Source organism: Tamandua tetradactyla, chromosome 2, assembly GCF_023851605.1.
Source record: "Tamandua tetradactyla isolate mTamTet1 chromosome 2, mTamTet1.pri, whole genome shotgun sequence".
Classification (NCBI taxonomy): domain Eukaryota; kingdom Metazoa; phylum Chordata; class Mammalia; order Pilosa; family Myrmecophagidae; genus Tamandua; species Tamandua tetradactyla.
In genome coordinates, this window is record NC_135328.1 from 125,322,085 (window position 1) to 125,334,086 (window position 12,002).

Genomic DNA, 12,002 nt, shown 5'->3' on the forward strand with positions numbered 1-12,002 from the left:
GCTCTTTACTGCCCTGGCACCAGATCCTTCACCATGGCAGTCTCCAATGTCCTGTAGCTGAGGTCCGCACCTCGGGGGAGGCTATGCATGTGAACCCACCCTAGGACGCCCCCAGGCATGTCACGGTACCCTTCCATCTCAGTACCTATATACCTCGTCTCAGCTTTATCATCTGTAAAATGGGCATAAGACTCTCTGTCCCACCTACCTACCTACAATGTTCCAGAGAAAATTAAAACAAGATAAAGGACGTACAAGAGATCTGGGTTCGATTCCTGGGGCCTGCCCATGTGAAAAATAAAAAAGAGCACTGGGAACAGAGTAAAGGAGGTCAGAAATGAGGGCAGAGGGCGGGGTGCGGCAGCAGTGAGGAGCCTGCGGTGGACTAGCTTACGGGTTGAGGAGCCTTTAGTTCCCGAATCACTGCAGGACTCTTCCCGGTGTACCGACTTCGGCCGTGGCTTTTTCGGCTTTGATTTAGGTTTGCCAAGTCCTTGTTCTTCTAGAATCTGCTGCTGCTTCCTTCGCAGGTACTCCTGCTTAATAAGTTCCCGCCGAGCCTTCTCTTCCTCTTTTCGGATCCTATCCTCTTCAGCTTTACGCCTGAAAGAAAAATATGTTGGAAATCGGCTTGGATTGGCAGGGGCTCTGGTGAAGCTGCCTCATGAGCAGAAACTGTACCACAAACCTTCCCCAGCTTCTGTGGAGAAGTCTCCGCATCAACGCAGGAACTCCTCTTTTCTTTTTGCATAGTTCAACATATTTTATTGAATCAGAAAAAATATTTATTTTGTGTAATGGATGAATTATAGCCTCCACTTTGCTTGAGAGATTAAATGAAGTAAGGGCTGAGAAAAGTGTGAGGTAGGTGTGGAACAGAGGTTAACCTTTTCGGCTTTTTGTCTCCCTGTGTCTCCCTCCACCAGTAAACTGGACCTGCAACCCTTAGCTCTGACCTAGGGCAGGACTTCCCTCCGGGCTCTCTTGTTGGATTCACATGAGCTCTGTGATGCTCCAAACAGCAAGAGAAAGGGTGGGCCACATGACCTCTGAGGAGGTCCCTGAAGGATGTGCTCCTCCCAAGCCACGGTAAGCATGGGTGGCACCAGCACAAGGCACACACAGGCATCTGTAGTGGAGGCTGAGGATGGCAGGCTCACCCAGCCCACATGGCAGTACAGGAAGGAACCTGGAGGGTACTCTGTGCTGACACCCAGTACCACTGCAGAGCCTTGTAACTGGGGCAGCTCACCCCCCACACTGCCCACCAGTGGCCTCAGCAGTGGAAAGGGGGTAACAAACATTGCACCTCATAGGGCATTGTGATCATGAAGGGAGACAATGCATGCAAAGGGCTCACGCCAGGGCTCAGCACCTAGCAGCCGTGCTGAGGTGGCTAGCCACATGGGACACAACGCGCTGGGGAAAATAGGACCTGAGGGACCTGAGCAGAACATTCACAGAAAACAGCAGTCAATGACCAGGGCTCGGGCCCGGTGCCACCTGCTCCTTGGCCCCTGCCCCAGGTGGGGACATGAAGCTAGCCCAGCCCATTCCCTGCCTACCCTCCAAAGCACACGGGGGCTCAGAGGTGGGTCATGGCAGGAAAGGGGCTTACCGGGCTTCATCTCTCTTGAGTTCGACTTCCGCTTCAAGCTGCTGCTTGCGTACACGAGCCTCTTCCGCTTTGCGCTGCTGTTTCAGAAGGAAGGCTGCCCGCTTCTTGGCGAGTTCATCTTCTGCTTTCTGTTCATCCTACAAAATACGCATCACATCTAACATTACAGCAAATGGCTCTTCACCCAAAAAAGACTTATTCTGACTCATCAGCAGAACTTTAATTTATGTCTGCTTGAAAAATTTCATTGCATAGTCTAAAGATTTTCTTTGTTCTTTTTTTAACTGATGAATAAGCCTGTCTTTACAGATTCTAACACCCGTATGGAAGAGACCACTCCATTCAAGGGAAGCCATAAGGTCAGCTTCCCAAACACCTCGTACTGAATCCACTTTGCTCTAAAACTCCACAAATTTCCACAGTACGCGCTAATACCCACAATGATTATTAACCTGCTTACATTTTAAATGTGCATACAGCAAATAAAGTATACATATTTTGATAAGAAATTCCGATTATGTCATTTACCTTCACAACTGCCAGGAGGAAAACCAGACACTATTAAAACAAAAAAGAAGTTTTGCAATTCATTTTTTTCGCTTCCCTAAGAAAAAAAGTACAGATAGAGAGGGGGAAAAATGCCTTTTAAAGTTTCTATATCTGTCCAGCCCATGGGCCAAGCCCAGCTCACTGCCTGTTTTTGTACATCCTATGAGCAGCAAATGACTTTCAAGTTTTCAGATGGCTGAAAAAACATCAAAAGAAACAGAACATTTTGCAACATGTGCAAAGTACATGGTATTCAAATTTCAGGATCCATATTAGAACAAAGCCATGCTCACCCATCTAAGTGCTTCCAAGCTGGCCTGTTGCCTCACTTACCCGGAGGCCTGTGCACCTGCTCTGAATCTGAGCTCTCTCACACCCTCAGTCAAGGTGGAGCAGCAACCCACCTGCACTAGGTGTGCTCCGGCTTACCTTGAAGAAGAACCCGACTCCCAGCTTCTGGTCACACTCGCTGACCAGGTCTGCCGAGTTGTCATGGGTTTCCACCTCCCCATCCCCCTTGGGGGCTCTCAGGTCTGAAAGGTCCACTTCGATGAGGCTGACCTTGCCCCTCAGGGGCCCCTCCATGGGAACGCTCTCTCTTCCCAACATGTCTGAAGAGCTCACACCTACTTCCTTCACGCTACTATCCAGAACCTCTTTGAAGCCCATTTGCTCCGAAATGATGTTTGTGTCTTTGGACGAGGACAAGACACAGGTCCGCTGGTTGCTTTCATCATGGAGCCTAAAACTGTCAAAGAAGAACTGGCTGTGAGCATCCTTCCCAGGGTCAGCAGTGCTTCCCGAGCACGGGTCTGAGGGGGTCCTGGGAGAGTGGGCGGGAGGGAGAGTTCGCGAGTGCGGGAGGGCCTCGACGCTTGGGGTTGGCGTTTTGCTCCTGGATGAACCCGGCTGTCTATCTTTTGGAACCTTCAGCTCAGCTGGTCTTCCTGAACGGGAATTCCGTGCCTGACCAAGACGAGGGGGTTTGCGGTGAGCAGTCATTCCCGTTGGAGAGAGCGGTTCAACAAAGTGGATGGAAGCCTTTACCTTTTGGTCCTGTGAGTTACTTTTAGAACCTGGTGTGGGCACCGTCGGGGATTTCATGAGGAGCTGCTCCTGCTGCTGCGAAATCTTCAGTATTGCTTGCTGCAGTGTACTAATGGTCTCATTGAGTTTTTCAATGGAAAGGTCACATTCATTCACATCTACAACCTCGCCAATGCCGTCTTCCAGGAGAGCAGCGGAAATCATTTTATTTTTCTCTAACTCATGTACAGAAGCAAGGTCCTTTGGTGTGTGTTGCTGAATAAAAGCCAGGTTATCTTTTTCCACCTCTTGAGACTCACTGAGGAGAGCGTCTCTCTCCTCTTTAACAAGAAATGCTTCTGTCTTAGAAATACCATCGTCAAAGTCTTCTCCGTTGTGCTGAGAATACTCTTTTTCGAAGTGTTCTGGTTTCAGCGGCTGAGGGCCATCTGCCTTGCCCTTCTTAACGACATGCAAGAACGCCGCCTTCCCTAACTTCAGCCGCTGCCGGGCAGACAGGGCCTCCATCTTCTTCTTCTGGGCCTCTATGGCCCTGCGCTTCTCCTCCAGCTGCATGTGCAGCTGCACCAGCTCAGACGCCAGGAGGTGGGCGTGCTCTTTGCTCTGCCTGCCTGGGCTCTGTTCTCTCTTTTGTTTCCACGTAGTCAGAGGGGCTGGGCAGCTTTCTGATGCATCAGGTGTGGTCTTCTGAGAACTGCTTGTGCTGGACTTGGTTTCATAGCTGTTCAGTCTCTGAAGTTTCCTTTCTGCAAAGCTTGTCATCTTAACACTCCCACTAGCCATCGAGACGCTGCTGATTTGAGAAATTGTGCTCAGACAGGGACTTGAGCGGCCACTGGCATCATCTTTGTCTTCGTGTTCCTTTACTTTCATATCCTCTTGCAGCTTTGCTGATTCTTCCTCACCAACATATTTGGTGGTAACTATAGGAGGGTCCTCGCCACTTAAATCCTGCTCTGCGTCCTCTAAATCTACAACATCGGAATCAGAATCTTGCCTCAGTATAGTCCAAGTGTCTAAATCGTGCGAGTTGGGGCTTTTCGAACTAACACTGGACCTTCCCTCTGTGTCCTCACTGGTTTTGGCCACATGAAGGAAGAAGCCATCAGCAGTCTGCACCTGAGGCACCCGGTGGAAACCACCACTGGCTAGAGACTTGCCGCACACTTCTCCCGAGGGCTCTGGGGTGGTGGCACCTACACCTGTAGAGAATTCCGGGCAAGAAATAGGGGTGAAAGTTCTGTTCAAGTCACGGTCACGGCTGGCATGAGCACTGGCCACTTTCCTGCGCGCCAGAGGCTGGTAGCCCTCACTGGGCCTCTTGGGTGCAAAGCTCCTTGGCTTTCCTTCCCCACGCTCGTCTTCCTTGGTAATAACCTGCTTTTCTTTTGTTGGCTTAAGCGTGGCTGGCATCAACGGCTCCAAGAAAAAACTCTCAGGCTTACTTTCCAAGGTGTCTGCCTGTCTTTGGGGAGGCCTGGCACCTGCTGTCAGACTTGAGGTCTGAGGCAAGGCCTGGGGAATCTCCAGGTCACTGTCGTGGGCAGATGCATCTGTTGTGATGATCGCCACCAGCTCCTCATCCTCATCCTCGATGTTGACGTTGCTCAGGAGGCCCTGCCCATTGGTCTTCACGGCTGTGGGGTGAGGCTGATTCTGCGGGGTCAGAGTGACGATATTGGAGGCCAAGCTGTCCTTGCTGATGGAGCGAGCCAGACTGACACTGTCACCAGAGCCAGGATCCAGGTCACAGCTTGCAGCATGGTGCAGGGCGAAGGGCGTCGGCTGGGACACGGGCCTAGGGCAGGGAGGAGAAAAAAGTCATGAGCGAGCCATTGCATGTGGAAAAGCTGCTCAAAACACTGAAGGAAAAGAATGGCATTTAAGGAAAGAGAACAGAGTTACAGGAGATTTAAATAAACCCTTCCCCAGAGCAAAAGAACATCAGAGAGCATTTCAGTGCAATAGTCCTCTGGCACATATTTTGAGCCCAGGACATTTTACACTCTTAAAAATTACTGAGAAGCCCAAAGAACTTTGTTTCCTACAGTACCCAGTATTTACCATATTAGAAATTAAAACAGAGAAATGTTTAAAACACTGACTTAAAAATTAAAACGAACCCATTACATGAAAAATGACTATATTTTCTAAATCAAAATGGTTTATACAACTAATTTACAACTCTGCAAATCTCTTTGAATTCTGATTGGGTTCTCTTTTCTAATTCTGCACTCAGTCCATAGCGCTAGCACATCCCGGAGCCTCTGGGAAGAAAGCCCTACTTGCCACATATGAGAGAACAGAACAGGTGGATAATAACTTAGCCATCATTACGAACACAGATGCGACCTCAGGGACTCCCAAAACGATCTTAGTGGCCCACAGGGGTCCCTGGAGCACACCTTGAGAACTGCTATTTCCATCTAATGAACACTCTAAATGTAGACTTAAGTGAATAAAAATGGTTTCCACCTGTTTCTTTTTTCTGGCCATGCTACGGCCGAACCACGTGGCTGACCGTCAACTCGGGTTAGAGAAGTGGATCTATGTCGTTGATCTGCAATTTGGAGGAAAAACTGTTTTCAGCATTAAGTTACACGTTTTATAGCATTTAAAAAAATTTTTAATATAATAAGCATTTTCCAGGAAATGCATCATAATTTAACACCAACAAAAAAAGCAGATTTAAAAAAACAATATAATTTCCAATAGTTTTAATGACAGTAATGTGCAATCCAATAGTAAAATCAACCCAAAACATGAAATAATCAGAACTGTAAGTGAACTTATATATATATTATATATATTTATGTAAGTTCTTATATGACAGCAATATTCTATATAGCTTATAAAATCTATTATATTTTAATGTTATTTTCATTATAAAGGCTATAAAATCTATGGTACATCAATCAAATACCCAAATTTATTCAGTCATTGTCTTCTCAACTAAAAATACTGTATCATCATAAGCACACTTAATTTTAAGAACTCTCGCTTGTCTAAACTGTAGCAAGAAGAAATGAATGAGAGGGAAGAGAGGAAGTGGCGCTCCTACCAGGGCTGTCCTCTCCCTGCGGCTTCTGCTGCTTCTGCCTCAAGGGCAGCAAAGGGTGGGATGGGCTAAAGGCAGAGGTTCCTTTCCCACTAGGAGAGAGAGGACAAGGGAGAAAAGAATCATTAACTTAACAAACCATCTTCAAGTTCAAAAGTGAATGCAAAGGAAAGCATAAAGACCATCATGAATTCACACAATCTGTGAGAAGTGTAGAATCTTCAAGAAAAATTAATTGCTATAGGAATTTTTGAGGAGAAGGGTCCAAGATTGCAGCTTAGTGGGGTGTGGGATTTAGTTCGTCCTCCAGAGCATCTAGTAAATAGCCAGGAACTGTACAGAATAACTGCTGGGGCCACATCAGTGACCGGACACACAGTGTACACCAGGCTGGACAAGCTGGACCAGCTGCGATCCCACCCAGAAGATCCCAACCAGAACCCTGAGCCCCCAAGCTGTGGAGGCCAGTGTCCTTCTCCCACAGGCTGGTTCCCAGAGGGAAAAGGAAAGAGACTTTACTAACAGCAAGGGGCTGAGCTCAGTTTGTGGAATTAATTAACAAATTCTGACTACTAAAAGTAGGCCCCCAGCTCAGTTGAACTACCAGTAAAAGCTGAGGTTGCAGGTTTTTGCCTCGGCGCCGGGGCGGGGGGCGGGGGGGCTGACGGAAAAAGAAAAAAAAAACTTACATTTTTTTAGGATCAGACAGCACAAAATACTTGAAAGGATCTGGTCCCTGAAGGAAAGGAGGGGCATACAGAATGTGGAGACATACAGAGCAACACACCAACTTAAGCTCTTGATAGGCAAACTCGAGGAACGGGTGGGTCCTGCTCTGAAAAGGATTTGTTTGTCTCTTCTTTTTTGTGGCTATGTTTCTATGGCTTGACTGCTCTTTGGATACAACTGCAAGACTTCTCAGGCTCCAACTGCCCCAGGCAAGGATGGAATTAAGTTTGTCTGAGAGTTTGTCTGGAGGCTATGCCTTCCTCAGGAGAGGGGAGGGGCCCAGCTCAGAGGGAATCTTTCCCTCAAGGAATTCAGACACCAGGGTCTGGAAAACTGAAGCAATTAAAGCCAGCCTACAACCTCTCCTCTGTCTCAACCACACCCCAAGCAGGGAGAGTTTGCTGAAGTTAGACACTTTATGCTAGTTGGACCCGCAGGCAGACAAGTGCCACATACTGGGCAGGATAAGAAAAACAGTGTCTAGAGACTTCATAGGAAAGTCTTTCAACCTATTGGGTCTCACCCTCAGGGAAAAGTGACGTAGGTGACTCTTTCCTCCTGAAAGGAGGCCAGTGTGGTCTGGGAAAATCTGACTGGAGTCTATAACACATTAAGTAGACGCTCCTAAGTGGGAAAAAAAAGGCACCATATAGGCAGGGCAAGAAACAAGAAAGCGGGGAGGGGGGCCAAGATGGCGGCTTAGTAAGGTACGTGCGTCTTAGTTCCTCCTCCAGAGCAACTACTAGGTGAACAGAAACAGTGCAGAACAGCTCCCGGGGCCACGGCAGGGAACGGACACACAGCGTACCCCAGTCTGGACTGGCTACTCTGACTGCGAGATTCTGCTGCGGTGAGATCCCCGAGCGGCGCGTGATTCCCCAAGCTGCGGCAGCTGTGGCGGCCGGAGCGCCTCCCTCCCTCCTTCCCGGGCCGGCTGAGAGTCTCGGAGAGGCAAGTTTCCCAAGCCGCGGTGGCCGGCGACCCTCTTTTGTGGGCGGCTTCCTGGACCGGCTACGAGTCTCGGATCAGAGGGCTACCCAAGCCGCGGTGGCCGGCGCCCCTCTTTTGCGGGCGGCTTCCTGGACCGAATACGAGTCTCGGATCAGAGGGCTACCCAAGCCGGGGTGGCCAGTGACCGGTGCCCCTCCCCCGCGGGCGGCTTCCGGGTCCGGTGGCGAAATTCCCCAGGCCGCGGCGGCCGGCGACTGACGCCCCTCCAGGGAGAGGAGGGAATTTCCGACAGTGGCAGGGACTGGGTCCAACCAAACACCAATAGGAGAATTAATAAAGGAGCCACAGGGTCCCATCAAGCCGCGGCGGCTGACGCCCCCACCACGTGCGGCCCCCCGGACCAACTGAGAGAATTGGATCGGAAATCCCCAGGCCGCGGAGAACGGTGACCGGGGGTATCCCTTCCAAACACGTGAGACAAATGTGTGGCACGAGCGCCACCTACTGGGCAGGATAAGAAAAATAGAACCCAGAGATTTCACAGAAAAATCTTACAATCTTGTTGGGTCTGACACCCAGGGAAATCTGACTAAATGCCCAGATGCCAGCAGAAGATAACGGTCCACGCTCAGAAGATTGAGAATATGGCCCAGTCAAAGGAACAAACCAAGAGTTCAAATGAGATACAGGAGCTGAGACAACTAATGTTGAATATACGAACAGAAATGGAAAACCTCTTCAAAAACGAAATCGATAAATTGAGGGAGGACATGAAGAAGACATGGGCTGAACATAAAGAAGAAATAGAAAAACTGAAAAACCAAATCACAGAACTTATGGAAGTGAAGGATAAAGTAGAAAAGATGGAAAAAACAATGGATACCTACAATGATAGATTTAAAGAGACAGAAGATAGAATTAGTGATTTGGAGGATGGAACATCTGAATTCCAAAAAGAAACAGAAACTATCGGGAAAAGAATGGAAAAATTTGAACAGGGTATCAGGGAACTCAAGGACAATATGAACCGCACAAATACACGTGTTGTGGGTGTCCCAGAAAGAGAAGAGAAGGGAAAAGGAGGAGAAAAACTAATGGAAGAAATTATCACTGAAAATTTCCCAACTCTTATGAAAGACCTAAAATTACAGATCCCAGAAGTGCAGCATGCCCCAAAGAGATTAGACCCAAATGGGCGTTCCCCAAGACACTCACTAGTTAGAAAGTCAGAGGTCAAAGAGAAAGAGAGGATCTTGAAAGCAGCAAGAGAAAAACAATCCATCACATACAAGGGAAACCCAATAAGACTATGTGTAGATTTCTCAGCAGAAACCATGGAAGCTAGAAGACAGTGGGATGATATATTTAAATTACTAAAAGAGAAAAACTGCCAACCAAGACTCCTATATCCAGCAAAATTGTCCTTCAAAAATGAGGGAGAAATTAAAACATTCTCAGACAAAAAGTCACTGAGAGAATTTGTGACCAAGAGACCAGCTCTGCAAGAAATACTAAAGGGAGCACTAGAGTCAGATACAAAAAGACAGAAGAGAGAGGTATGGAGAAGAGTGTAGAAAGAAGGAAAATCAGATATGATATATATAATACAAAAGGCAAAATGGTAGAGGAAAATATTATCCAAACAGTAATAACACTAAATGTTAATGGACTGAATTCCCCAATCAAAAGACATAGGTTGGCAGAATGGATTAAAAAACTGGATCCTTCTATATGCTGTCTACAGGAAACACATCTTAGACCCAAAGATAAACATAGGTTGAAAGTGAAAGGTTGGGAAAAGATATTTCATGCAAATAACAACCAGAAAAGAGCAGGAGTGGCTATACTAATATCCAACAAATAAGACTTCAAATGTAAAACAGTTAAAAGAGACAAAGAAGGACACTATATACTAATAAAAGGAACAATTAAACAAGAAGACATAACAATCATAAATATTTACGCACCGAACCAGAATGCCCCAAAACACGTGAGGAAAACACTGAAAAGGGAAATAGACTCATATACCATAATAGTTGGAGACTTCAATTCACCACTCTCATCAATGGACAGAACATCTAGACAGAGGATCAATAAAGAAATAGAGAATCTGAATATTACTATAAATGAGCTAGACTTAACAGACATTTATAGGACATTACATCCCACAACAGCAGGATACACCTTTTTCTCAAGTGCTCATGAATCATTCTCAAAGATAGACCATATGCTGGGTCACAAAGCAAGTCTTAACAAATTTAAAAAGATTGAAATCATACATAACACTTTCTCAGATCACAAAGGAATGAAGTTGGAAATCAATAATAGGCGGAGTGCCAGAAAATTCACAAATATGTGGAGGCTCAACAGCACACTCTTAAACAACAAATGGGTCAAAGAAGAAATTGCAAGAGAAATTAGCAAATACCTCGAGGCGAATGAAAATGAAAACACAACATATCAAAACTTATGGGACGCAGCAAAGGCAGTGCTAAGAGGGAAATTTATTGCCCTAAATGCCTATATCAGAAAAGAAGAAAAGGCAAAAATGCAGGAATTAACTGTCCACTTGGAAGAACTGGAGAAAGAACAGCAAACTAATCCCAAAGCAAGCAAAAGGAAAGAAATAACAAAGATTAGACCAGAAATAAATGAAATTGAAAACAACAGAGAAAATCAATAAGACCAGAAGTTGGTTCTATGAGAAAATCAATAAGATTGATGGGCCCTTATCAAGATTGACAAAAAGAAGAGAGAGGATGCAAATAAATAAGATCAGAAATGGAAGAGGAGACATAACTACTGACCTCACAGAAATAAAGGAGGTAATAACAGGATACTATGAACAACTTTACGCTAATAAATACAACAATTTAGATGAAATGGACGGGTTCCTGGAAAGACATGAACAACCAACTTTGACTCAAGAAGAAATAGATGACCTCAACAAACCAATCACAAGTAAAGAAATTGAATTAGTCATTCAAAAGCTTCCTAAAAAGAAAAGTCCAGGACCAGACGGCTTCACATGTGAATTCTATCAAACATTCCAGAAAGAATTAGTACCAACTCTCCTCAAACTCTTCAAAAAAATCGAAGCGGAGGGAAAACTACCTAATTCATTCTATGAAGCCAACATCACCCTCATGCCAAAACCAGGCAAAGATATTACAAAAAAAGAAAACTACAGGCCAATCTCTCTAATGAATATAGATGCAAAAATCCTCAATAAAATTCTAGCAAATCGTATCCAACAACACATTAAAAGAATTATACATCATGACCAAGTAGGATTCATCCCAGGTATGCAAGGATGGTTCAACATAAGAAAATCAATTAATGTAATACACCATATCAACAAATCAAAGCAGAAAAATCACATGATCATCTCAATTGATGCAGAGAAGGCATTTGACAAGATTCAACATCCTTTCCTGTTGAAAACACTTCAAAAGATAGGAATACAAGGGAACTTCCTTAAAATGATAGAGGGAATATATGAAAAACCCACAGCTAATATCATCCTCAATGGGGAAAAATTGAAAACTTTCCCCCTAAGATCAGGAACAAGACAAGGATGTCCACTATCACCACTATTATTCAACACTGTGTTGGAGGTTCTAGCCAGAGCAATTAGACAAGAAAAAGAAATACAAGGCATCAAAATTGGAAAGGAAGAAGTAAAACTATCACTGTTTGCAGACGATATGATACTATACGTCGAAAACCCGGAAAAATCCACAACAAAACTACTAGAGCTAATAAATGAGTACAGCAAAGTAGCAGGTTACAAGATCAACATTCAAAAATCTGTAGCATTTCTATACACTAGCAATGAACAAGCTGAGGGGGGAATCAAGAAACGAATCCCATTTACAATCGCAACTAAAAGAATAAAATACCTAGGAATAAATTTAACCAAAGAGACAAAAAACCTATATAAAGAAAACTACAAAAAACTGTTAAAAGAAATCACAGAAGACCTAAATAGATGGAAGGGCATACCGTGTTCATGGATTGGAAGCCTAAATATAGTTAAGATGTCAATCC

General features: G+C 45.4%; 1 protein-coding gene across 5 annotated transcripts in view; it reads right to left on the bottom strand.

Moving 5' to 3' along the window:
* The window catches only part of CAMSAP1 (calmodulin regulated spectrin associated protein 1), a 112,057-nt gene that overhangs the window by 17,054 nt on the left and 83,001 nt on the right, over positions 1-12,002 (bottom strand). For all 5 annotated transcript variants that reach the window (XM_077148781.1, XM_077148783.1, XM_077148779.1 and 2 more), the window contains 5 exons: positions 6,276-6,364; positions 5,690-5,774; positions 2,597-5,012; positions 1,619-1,755; positions 395-603 (listed from right to left, as the gene is read on the bottom strand). In XM_077148781.1, the coding sequence (XP_077004896.1) occupies positions 395-603; positions 1,619-1,755; positions 2,597-5,012; positions 5,690-5,774; positions 6,276-6,364 (2,936 nt within the window). The remainder of the gene's footprint in view (positions 1-394; positions 604-1,618; positions 1,756-2,596; positions 5,013-5,689; positions 5,775-6,275; positions 6,365-12,002) is intronic.